General features: G+C 36.3%; 1 protein-coding gene across 1 annotated transcript in view; it reads left to right on the forward strand.

Moving 5' to 3' along the window:
• LOC139700298 (uncharacterized) overlaps positions 1-945 on the forward strand; it is a 42,837-nt gene extending 41,892 nt beyond the window's left edge. Inside the window, exons 16-17 of the mRNA XM_071598938.1 lie at positions 601-746; positions 851-945. Of these exons, the coding sequence (XP_071455039.1) occupies positions 601-746; positions 851-921 (217 nt within the window). The 3' untranslated portion in view covers positions 922-945. The remainder of the gene's footprint in view (positions 1-600; positions 747-850) is intronic.
• Positions 946-12,888: the final 11,943 nt, after the last annotated feature.

Here is a 12,888-nt window from a genome sequence, read left to right on the forward strand (position 1 = left end):
CAACAAGGAGTGCCAATTTTTGATATATAGTTACTATTATTTCTAAAAAAAACTTTTGCTATATCATGACCAAGAGTGGTACTTGGGTAGGGGTTGACATTATTATTTTGATGAAGATTTCTATGTAAAAGATAATGGTTGATCCCAATATCTATAAAAAATTCCATTATTTAAACAATGGTTGTTTAATATTATTTGTAAAATATCTTCTACCTTTCAAAATTTAACAAATATTACGCTCATAGTTATGAAGGACAGTTTGGAAAAATTAGAGAGTTACATTCTGTAGTTGAAAAATAGGCATTATTTGAGTCCTTGCAAAATCAAATGATGTTTTGGTTTTCACAAACCTTAATAAATTTAAAAAAGTTATCCTAGTATCATTTAAAATTAAAATAACAACATTCAAAGAAAAATTAGATTATCTATTATTACACTTCACCAGGACTCAATAATAACTTATTTGTTAACAGATGGGTATGCAAGGTAAGTATATGGCTCATTTTTAAAGTGGTGGAAAATTATGAAAAGTTGATAAATAAAATTACTTTCAGGGCAAAAATTAATATTCTTCTTTATCCTTCATCCCGTGGCATATAGGAAATACCATAATAGTAAAAATTTTATGAGTGACTGCATATCAAAAATGAGTACTCTTTGCTGTAAAAGAAATGATGCTGCCAGTGAATGGAAAGACCTTCAAACAAAAAAACTGAATTCATTACATTTAGAATCTATTGAACCAGGTAAGTAACCAATAGGTACATATTACTGGTTTGAGAATGACTTAGATCTTAGATTTTACAAATAACTAATGACATGATTCATGTCTCTTTGACCTTACTTGCAGATGACCAGAATGAATATTCATCAGACTCAGGGCATGAAAGCTCTCTTGCCCAACCTAATAGCTTTTCATGAGGAGGTGAATTGTCCAATTCAAGCTCTTATATTGAAGAAAAATCACTTTAAACAAAGCTTAAAGTGAAAAAATCTTTTCACAAATATTAAAAATGTATACATGTTAACATTGGTGATATTTATTGATTTTTGTACTCTACCTTTGCTATTTATATAATACTTTGTAAATATTTAAAAGAATTTTATTTTATATGTATGCATGTTCATAGGTACCTACCTATATATTAGGTTCTACATAATAGGCGAGTCTCAGAATTTTTCAAACAATATTTACTATTTTTTATGTTCCAGGTGATTTTACATATAAATTATGACACTAGCGGTTCTGTTAATTATGAATTTTAGTATTTTAAGTGTGCAAAAGGGTATACAAAAAGTAACGTATATGAGCTTTATGACTTAGCAAAGGGCCTTAGCTACTGTGAAACATTAACTCCTTTAAGAAAGATCAATACGTTTTGCAATCAAATAAAATGCAGGAGTAGTTCATTACTAAGTAGGCAAACATTAAAATGTGTAATGGGAATGCATTTATTCCTATGACCAGAATAGTCAATTGGTAAACTAAAACATCAAAGTTCATGACTCTATTTTATAACATACAAGTATTAGTGCTTATTGAAAACTGATTGAGGGTTAACTCAAATATGCCAATTGTAAATCTTTATGCTGCAGAGAAAATAAACCATTAACATAGTAATCAACCCTAAGGTTGGTTTGGTAGGTGATGATAGAGTTCAAAGCCCGATGGCGTGTGAAATTCATACATTAGGGTAGGGGGCCCAGTTCCTTTCCCTGTGCCGGTTATGGTTTCCAAGGAAGATCTGGTACCCGTAAAATCACATAGCTTGGATGGAGCTGCAGGCGCCCAGAGACTTGCCTGGGAATCGATCCCGGGACCCTCTGGTCAGTAGTCCAATGCTCTACCTCCTGGACTACCGCGACCCACGCTTTAGAGAAATTAACGTATTAATCCTTTCATTTTGAAGTGCTTCACTAGCTTCATTGGATTATGTACCTATTACCCCTGAGTCCTCAGGGGTAATTCCCCAATGACAGTAACCATTGCTATTTGGTTAAGGATACCATTATGGCATTGGCCACATGAAATGGCATCAGCAGCTATTCCATAAAAGTCGCTGATACCATTTCTGCATGGTATCTGAGGATTGAGCTGCTGAGTTGATGACATTATGGAATCACTGAAATAGCATTGACAGTTGCAATGCTCTGTGGTTATCATTTGTCAAAAGTTTCATATAACATATAATCTAAACATTTAAGTACAAGAGAATTCAGAAAGTTGATGCAGATCATTTTTAGTCACTTGCCAAAGGCTGTGAAACCATGGGTTGTCATAATACTAAAGACAAGTTACAAGAAACTATGGAAGATGCCATGACTGCAACTTTTTGATGGAGTCATCTGCTAATATGCTTAAAAATGAAACAATTTCAGAGTCTAAAAATCATTCGCCTTGACCGAGATTCGAACCTAGATCCCTTGATGTCCAACCAAGTGCTTTACGAGAGGATGCCTTGATAGCTTAACTGGCTAAAGCACTCGGCCGGACATCGAAGGATCCAGGCTTGAATCCCGGCCAAGGCGAATGATTCTTACACCCTAAAATTGTTGCAATCTAAAGGCAAGGTTACAGGATTTATCAAACCATTCGTAGTGTGTGACAAAGTTATGTGCATTATATTTGAATTCACCATACATATTATGAATGTTGAAGATTATGATAGAGGAGAGAACGTTAAGCAAGCAAGGGCAGAGAAGAAATAGGTTTAGATGATATGACAGAAGTATGGGCTATTAAAGAGGGGCTAATTTTTGTGTTGGATGCCAGGTTTTGCGTTGTTAGAAGAGGCAAGTAAATGTATTGATGTACTCTTATCTAGGCTGTGTCCATCTAAACCTACCTTAAATGGTGGATTACTAATAATAATAATGAACCTTACACTGCATAACTAAATATTTATATCAGAAATATGAGGAATACCTTAGATTTAACCGATATGCAACTTTAAACCCATAAATGGAACAGGTCAATGAAGATCATCCATAACAGATGATGCTGGTCAACATTAACACTACATAAAAATATTATCTTACAAAACTAGGGAAATTATTTTGTAATATAGCTCCATAAAATAATCATTTCATATTTTTGTGGAATGAATTTTGAGTTAAATTTTATTTTGATAAATTTATCAAAATAATGCTCTACAAAAAAGCTACTTTTTTGCCAATTAAAATTTTCGGCTGAAGATAACTAGCCACCATCGAAGTTTTGGACAGGATTCTGTGCTAGGAAGCTAGGCTTCAACTTTTAAAACGGTAAAGGTAATTACTATGCTTAAAGTTTGTCATAAGTTTCATTTAATTTTTGATATATTTCCATATTAAAATATAATTTATTTGATGCCATGTATCATAAGAGATGTTTGCCGAGGCAAATTTATATGATGGGACAATGATAATACATTACAAAATAGTACCTTAGACTTCATGTTTCATAATTTCATATCAGATTGTATTATCTGCTTCAAGCTATCCATGATATAAAAATGGTAATCATATCCGCGCCTGCTGTTTTTCGATTGCTTGAATCTAAGATAAGCTGGCATTAAATTCACTCTTCCCTGATTCTCCTCTGGCATCGGTCGTTAGAGATGCCGTTTGCCGATGCTGGCTGCCTTCACGGAATTACTACCGATGCCATAAGAAGTTACATTACTTCGGATGCCATTCGAAGAATAGCATCGGACAACTTGCGAGTCATGGCATTACTCCCTACGGTGCCTCTACTTTGTCGAGTTGTTTTTCTTACTCATATGTGAGAATAAAATTTTCGGGCACTATTTGGTGGAAGAAACTCATAATTGAAAATTAAATTGTTGCAATAAAAAATCATCAGGTGAAATGCAACAATTTTACTCTTTATTTTGACAAATTTATGCTAAGACTTCAACTGGAATGACCCCGGCAACCCCGATAAGATATTCTGGACAGCTGCTTTCTCTAGCGTCACGAGCACTGATACTCTTTCGGGACGGATTCAATGTTCCCAATCGACTAGCCAGACTATGTGGAACCTACCTCAGTCAACCTACCCAGGTTCTCTGTTTACGAAGCCAAACACCTAGGGTTGGGATGGAATTGAAGAAGTAATACGCTATGACACTGCCTGGTATTGTAGAGAGGTTCGTGCTATATATTGCTGACGTACTTGCGCCGGGAATTCTCGGAAATACATCCGACGAACATTACCTGTATCAGCAGCCAGTTTGATATTGGACACGATGAAAGGAAGAATGCGTCATGATTTCATTAAATCTTTGAAAAATTCCTCTATTTCAAGATGTTATTTCTTGCCTATTTCAGGAAAATAGTCCTACAAAATCCCACGAACTTTTTCACATGCCATTTGTTTTTTCAGCGTGCCTTCAAAATAGTCCGCAGTCTTGTCCCGATAAGAAAGGCTATTCCCTACTAATTCAGTCAAAGTAACCAGATAGTTCGTAAGTCTGTTCATTTTCAGGTTTTTAACAAAGTCGCAAACACAGGGGATGTCGGCACCGCGAGTCATGAGAACAACGAGAGGTCTAAATCAGATAGCAAAACAATCTCCTCTCCGGCCTCGGCAAATTTGACACGTTGGGAAAGGGGTGGATAATGAAAAATGGGAACTGTTAACCAGTACCGGGGCTCCAGTTCCCAATTATGGCGTTCTTGGCCGGCTGCTGTCGATAATATTACCGGATCGGGCCGCGTATATAGGTTTCCATATGATCACAATGCATCCAGCGACGGTGTTGGTGGCATCGGTTTTGCCGGCGAGTGCGTATACATGTATATGAAAGGCTCTGATAAAGTTTACTTACCTATTATACACTTTGTACTCTTCAAATCTATTTTTAAAATATCGAGTCCATTCAGAAGTTTGATAAAGGCGAAGGATGATGCCTTCTTAACTCTCGGGTGAAAGGTAGCACTAAGAGATGCTACATATTTCCTTGGAAGCCATGATAGCACATAAAAGAGGCTGTTAGATCACCGGACCCTAGAGTAACGCAATTTTTAACACCTGTTTTTATTTTAGGGTTAGCTGCATTGTCAAATGTGATTTTTTCCAGCTATTGCGATCACAAATTGCGTAAGAGGACAAGGGTTTCGAATATGAAACTATTCGTCAGTCACTTCTCGATATAATTCGCCTATTCGTTAAATTTTGGGTTAAAATTATTTTCCTGTGTTCGAACGTAAGCAAAACCTTTGGTATTTATCCATTAATCAAAGTCTTGTATATAATTTTCTTTCTTTGAGTGGCTTCCAACATATAGGACTTCCGGTAATATTACAACATTTTCTGTTATTTTACATCAATTTTTAACTAAACTGACTGCTTTAAGTGTATCTTATATGATTAAAAAATTATTAATTTAAACATAGTGCCTCAAATGTTTGACGCTTATTCAATGCAAAGTCTAACTAATTCTAATTTATAGCTCTCCTCAATTTTTCAGACGAATATTTCCCCAATATTATTTTGGTGAAGCCTACTTTCTGTAAAGTGGCTCTGCAGATGTTACTAACGTTATCCTCATGTTAAGTCCGATGTTATTGTCTCCCTAGTATATGCGTTTCAATTCTTTCGTTGTACGGATATACAGGATATACGGATATATCCCTATTTACCCTAAAGATCTAGATTATACGTATAATTGTGAATGAAATTCTTTTCCCAGGAATTTATTAGCGTACATTTTTTTCAGATTTAATAGGAGATTCGGCTTCTGATGCCAAGAACTAGATACTATTCCTGAGACCGTCAGAAACGGCCTGACAGTTTGTTCTATTCCTTTCATATCGGAAGATGGTCGTAGTATAGGAGAATAATCCAACGATGTTGGCAAATTAAAAGTAACTGCAGTAGTCATAAATGATGAGGCCGATAACGATTCCCCATGGAAGGTGCTTCTTACGCAAAATCAAAGCATTTCATCAATAATTACTTTTTATTTGCGCTCTCGCAAAAAATCGCGAAGTCAATCCACTAATTTGTCGTAAATTCTACATGATCGCGACTTTTGATACCAGCTTGTTTTAATGAAGTAACGTAGACCATTTTTCAGTGTTTCGGCAATTAACTTTCAGATAAGGACGAACTGAATATATTATGTTAGAACGGCACAATTTATGACGCTAACTCCTTCAGGTGCTCGTGCTCCCATGCCTTCCAGGTCGTAATATGTGTTGTCTTGGATATCCTATAGTTGCTCAATTAATCCCTTAAAATGCACAATTACGTCACTAATCAGTTTTCGAAGGTTAGGCATATATGCTGTTAGTTTTGAGTCATAGTTATTGTGAGTGCTTCCAAAATATTTTTTTAAAAAGTTAGCTTTTTCTGTAATATTTATAACTAGACCTATATTTTGGTCCTTTGATGAACAAGGGTTAAGAGTTTTCCCAGTACTTCCCTTTGATCAGACCAAAACACGCTTGAATTATTATTGAGTTATTCCCACGGTTAATTCTTCTTAGAGTTATACACTATAGCAATAAAATATTAAAATTTGTCCATTTCTTTCCACTCGAGTGATTCGTAATTACACCTTGTAGAGTTTAATGTACTTTTCTGAATTTGTAAAAGCCAAGTGTCAATTCGTTAACAATGAAGAAATATTAGAAGACATATTGTCCTATGCCTATGTATCAGCTATGACCATCCAATGTGACCATATTCGGGAGAGCAGGGTGTGGGAATGGTCGGAGAGAATGCTGGGAAACATGTCGGGGAGCATTTTTTTCTCTCAGAGAGGAAATAAAGTTTTATTAGGATTCACATGTAATAATAAATGTTTAAAATAACACGTTTATGATACCGATCGGAAAATAAACTTTTCGATGCAGATATATTATATTTCATCAAATGAAAAAAAAACGCCATAAAACGTAAAGATTTTTAACAAGCTATTTCCATCACTTTGCCATTCTAGAGTATGGCTGTGCCGTGCGATCACCATGCTATGAATGTTAAAAGAAGTGACTCAGACGAGTTCATAACAATACGTGCTCGGAAATATGAATGAGAGAAAACTCCAATGCGTGACTTAGGCAATTATCTTGAGTTAAACGCTTTATCTTATTGAAGTAATCAGGGAACGTTTCTTGTTTCATTCAAATTTTAAAATAAAATTGTACCTTTCTCACATGCGATTAAGCTGGTTTCTCTGAGAGCATCAACTTTTTCATGCTCAGAACAATGGCTTGTTTTGTCAGATTTTTTATAGAATTAATTATTATTACGAATTGTAGATATCCAGGGTTGAGTTAATTGAGGTCACTGTCTTGAGGTGCCAAGAAAAGTAATAGTTATAGCTTAATTTCAAGTTGAGTGGAGGAGACTGAATTTGAGGTAGTTATGGACAGCAAATTTACATGTAGAATAGTGAACATCATGCATGTGAACGAAAGAATATTATTAGTAGAAATAACATCAGAACAAACAAATTCTTATATCATAGCTTACGTGCCGAAAAATAGTTATTGGAAATAAGAAGTAAATATTACATGGGAGCATTAAGTTATTATAATTGGAGAAATTCCTGGTGGCTATGAATGAGGAATGAAATGCAGTCATGAGCCAAGGGAGTCAAGGATTGAGTTAGGTAATTAGTTATACTTAAGAAACTAGGAATGACTGCGGGAATGAAAAAAATGTAGTTCCTCAGGGGAAATGGTTTAAAAATAATAATTAAAGGTTGGTTTCAACAAAGAAACGCGCATTTAAAACATTTGGCAAATTCAGAGAGATACTCGGAAATAGTAATTAGTCTAGGTATATTAGAGCCAGACATGCATTTACAAAAATGTAATTAATTTGCAATGCCTCTGGATCGTGAATATATCAATATAGATTGCGTTCATTATTCAATGAATACGAAATTCAAATATATATTAAAAAGGATTAAAATATGAAAAATATACACAATTGTGAGAGCAAACAAGGGTGAGAGTTTTAATTAAAGGAGAAAGGGACGAATAAAAAGAACCATTTGATTGATTAAAGAATAACAATCTCCGCAGCTTCTTGTATTAATTATATTGAATTTTGCGGATACTGCTGTGTGCTGTTAATTTCAATAAAATTAGAAATTTCAGTCATACTAGGAGAGTCATTTGACTGATTTCCCTGAGTACACTCCTAGTCGGAGTAAAACCTCGAGTTTCATGGAAATGACCAATATCCGCACACGGGTTATATAATACGCGTTTTTAGCTGTTCCTGAAAAATTTTAGTATAACCAGCTGATCAAATTTTAAGTGAGGAAAAGGTTCAGGAGGAATTAGAAAATATCTCCAAAGGCAACATTAGGTAAATACGAACACGATGAGAGTTAGAGGATATGATTTAAAAAAAGGAGAGGAGTGAGGGAATTAGAAAAATGTAAACACAGTTGAGGGGAGAAAAATAAAGAGTGAATTTGCAGATGAATGTACATACATATTTTAAGAAAAGCATGCTAAGGGAATTCAATAAATACCTAGAGCGTTGCGAATAAATGAGGACAGAAAGTCATGAGACGATTTAAGGATGTTCGAAAAAAAGCATTGAAATCAAAAAGAGAAAAGCGAGATTGAGAGATATGAAGTATCACACAAAACAATGAAACATTCTCAAAGAAGAAAGAATGATATTTATAAAGAAAAAAGAACGATAAGCCTGATAAAATGGAGGATTGGAAATGCTATCTGAACGAAAGAGACTTAAGTAAGGTGGAGAGAACACTTAGGACTAGGAAGAACCTTTTAATAAAGATTTTACGCTTGCGGGTTCTTTAGGATGTAGAAAAAGATAGCACAGAGTAAACACAGCTGTAATACCACGAACACGACGTACACATCACCACTACATGGTGTAGCGGCGATATGTACGGCGATATTGGCTTAGATGGGAATGGCAGTAAGAACTTTAAAAGCTTATTACAACATCTATGAGAAAGAAAGGAAGTATGCCGATTATATGGAAAAAGATGGAAGAATGATCAATAATATGACGGAGAATATGGAATACGACACTTAGGGAGATCGGTATACAGGGTCGCACCCAAAATTGGTAGGAATGATTTTCTCTGTCGCGAACGGAGCGGTGGAGGGGGCTCTTAGCAACAGACCGACACCAACCTCAGTCGCCTGCGGGCTGTCGTTGAGTGAGGACACCATTTTTAGTGAAGCAAGTTTTTTGTCCGCGTCGAAAAACAAAATGAATCTGAATTTAGAGCAACGTTATTCCATGAAGTTTTGTGCGAAACTCGGGAAGACGGCAACTGAGACCCTCGATATGATCAAGCAGGCTTATGGGGACACTGCCTTAAGCCGTTTCAAAGTATTTGAGTGGCACAAGTTGTTTCAAGAGGGTAGGGAGCTCGTTGAAGACGACCATCGCTCCGGACGGCCGTCGACGGCAAGAACCGACACGAATGTGGACAGAGTGAGGACACTGCTGAATACAGACCGACGCTTAACCAGTGAAGAAATTGCAGACCAGTTGGGTCTGTCTGTATCCAACGTCCAACGCATTATTTCACAGGATTTGGCTATGCTTAAGGTGTGCGCCAAGATGGTGCCGAAAATTCTGCCATGGCGCGCTCGTCGTCAGACAGCTCCTGGCCAAATACCGCGTTGCCACGTTGCCGCACCCGCCCTATTCTCCCTATCTGGCACCACCGGACTTCTTCTTCTTCCCCCTGATGAAAAGACAGCTCAAGGGACGACGTTTTGACTCGATAAAGGCCGTTCAAGAGGCTTCGACGAGGGTCATCAACGGCATCCCCAAAGAAAATTTCCAGCGGGCGTACGGGGAATGGGAGCAACGTTATACTAAGTGTGTAGCAGCTCAAGGAGCATACTTTGAAGATTATTAAGTCGATGTAAGTATATCGTCAATAAAATTCTTGTAAAAAAATCAGTCCTACCACTTTTGGGTGAAACCCTGTAGGTTTATTAGAGGAGCGGGCATGAAACTATAGCGGTAGCTAAAATAAGAAATTGTTAGAAAAATTAGAAATTTTAGAAAATAAATATTGTAATCATGAACATTTATTTGTTTACCTTCTTCGAGAAGCTAAATAAAAATATTGCAGATATGGGAGGACATTCAAAGGGCTAAGCCTCCTACTTTAAATCTTGAATTGAATCAGGCCATCATGATGGTTGGCGATTAAAAGGGCGCCATGACAGGTTTGCCCGCTATCACCTGTACTTTTAAATTACACGGAAGGGAAATGATAAGAGAATCGTGGAAAAGGCTTCGGTTAAGAATGAGAGTGGGTGAAAGTCTGATTGGGACGGATTTACGGATGATAAAACTTCACGAACCCAGTTATCCTAGGGATTACAGTCATTGCTCTGCGCATTAGAGATCAATTTGAGAGATATGGAATATAAATGAATAATATGAAAAGACAAACAATGCAAAGGTAAAGATGGGAAAAGTTTAAATCAAAGAGTTTTGCAGGAGGATATACAGGAACCATAATGAAATATTTTACATATTTCATGTATGTAGCATTTTGTTCGAAAATGAGTACATTATTAGTGGGAATATTGGTAGCATATTGCTTAGCAATGAGTAGTAGTACTGTGTTGGCGATTGAATCACTAAGAAAAGACGACTTACGACAGGGACTCAGGAAAATTCATAGAAAATACCTGTATCAATGAAAAATTTGGTAATGGATCATGATTTTGAAGCCTTGTCGTCCCTTATGGGCGTTTTGTGGGATGGGTGAATACACAGTTACGCGAAATATTTCGAGTTTTTTATACAGTGAAATACCAAAGAATTGCAAAAATCTTTACTATAGGAATGAATCTATTAAAATGTTTTTGTCCATCCATTCCCTTATTTAACTTTTTTATGACATTTCTAATATTTTTCACCGTTCTCTGTTACTCTCCCCAACGCTATATCACGCATTTGACTAAGAAAATATATTTTCTCTTCAAATTGTATTTTGAAAGGAGAGATTTATAGAACCAACCTGAGACAACACTTCATGGGAGTACAAATATAGAGTCCCCGACAGCTTTGAAATATACGGCCTACTTACTGCATATTTTCAGGCAGAGAGAAAAAAGTGCTCCTTTTTGAATTCCACGGGGATTTGAGGTTCTATGACCGCAAAAACACAATTGCGCGAAGAAGATTAGTAGAAGGAAAATGTTCCCTGTAAACATAAATTACACATATTGTAAATGCAATTAGCGAGGTATTTCCATTTCAATATTTAAACTATAAATATCGTTGCAAATGGGCGTATTAACGTTTAATTTGAGTTCTTCACCGGTACCAATCTTAATGCAATAATTTCAGAGTGTAAAAATTATTCGCCTTGACCGGAATTGGAACCCAGATCCCTCAATGTCTTCAAAGTCGAGTGCTTAATCCAATTAAGCTATCGATGCTGAAATTTTGGGTCTTTAAATGGAACAAGATGTTGCGACGAAACGACATACAATCTCACATGCATTCGTAATCGTGCGCGACGCACCACAGCCCACGAGGTTAAAGCCAACTACTCGTATACACACTGAGGCAATCCTTAGACAAATTCCAAAGAAACTGCGGGAGATGCCGCAACGCAACTTTTAACGGAGTCATCCGCTAATGTGCATTTCAATGCAATAATTTCAGAGCGTAAAAATCATGATTTTTGGTACAAAATGGAGAATTTTTAGCACATTCCTAGATTAAGTTCCATTTATAGTTGTTGTGAGCTGGTGTGAAATAATATGGGCACAAATTTCCTAACAAAAGTCAACACAGCCGTATTTTGGAGGTGGCGATGCCGCAGATTTCCATGTAGAGCCATGCTGTTTTGCTCAAAGGGTCATAAAGATTTAGGACCAAGCTCCATCTGCAGTGATGACTTTTGAAAGAAACTTCATCTTTCTGTAACATTAACTTCAGCAGTGAAAAAAACGTATGCCAAAATATCCTCTGTAGCAGTTTCGTATCACATCGAGCACAAAAACGCTATCTGAGTAATTTTGCTGTTGCCAACATGTGGGTGGCACCAACTAAATTAGTCCATTTTCTGATAGTTCTATCGACATTATTTGACAGCAAGATATTCTCTTACAATGGAAAACAACGGTGTTAGTGTTCACTTTCGTAAGAGCGGTGATTGTAGATCTGGGTCCACCTTCCTTTGAAATTGATTTTGTCCCCACTTTAAATGTTTAAAAATATCTTCTAGCTCAGCTATACGGAAAAACACTCTTCACAAGCCTCCTGTCGCATTACATAGGCCTCAGTTGACCATATGTGCACAGGAAAGCAACATTTTAAAGCAGCTTCGCATGTTACCTCCATCGTTGTCGTATGCAAACTGAAAACGGCTGGCGCTAACGCAATATTAAAGCCAATTTATTAAACTTAAATCACATCTACAATATTAAACATTCAAGATTAAGCTAGCAATTTAACATAAAATGAAACTTTTGCACAATAAATTAAGGAAATAAAAAATGTAGCATCACTCTTCATGGGCAGCCTTCATATACATATTGACGAAATTTCTCAATGAGCGAAATATAAAAATAATTTTAATAATCTTATTGAAGATATAGCATTCAAAACTGGCGCGGAAGAATAATGTATACATTTAAACGACACGTAGAAACTTTTTTGTGATATGTTGTCTCACGCTGAAAATTCGATTTCCAGACATGGCAGAAAAACGGCCATTCGATATAATGCCAATAAGTGAGATACCGCTGGATAACTTCGTACCGCTGGATTTTACAGAAATGGGATAGGGATGACGTGGCATTTGAGATTACCCGGGTGAATCTCTTTTACACGTAATTCTCTCGCGTCGCAATGATCGTATTCAGAAGCAAAGATGTACTTCCCTTTTGAAGACTCTCTGTAATCTGTTTCATAATCAA

The sequence above is a fragment of the Hetaerina americana genome, unplaced genomic scaffold (assembly GCF_022747635.1).
Source record: "Hetaerina americana unplaced genomic scaffold, ioHetAmer1.1.p SCAF_10, whole genome shotgun sequence".
In the NCBI taxonomy this organism is placed as follows: Eukaryota; Metazoa; Arthropoda; class Insecta; order Odonata; family Calopterygidae; genus Hetaerina; species Hetaerina americana.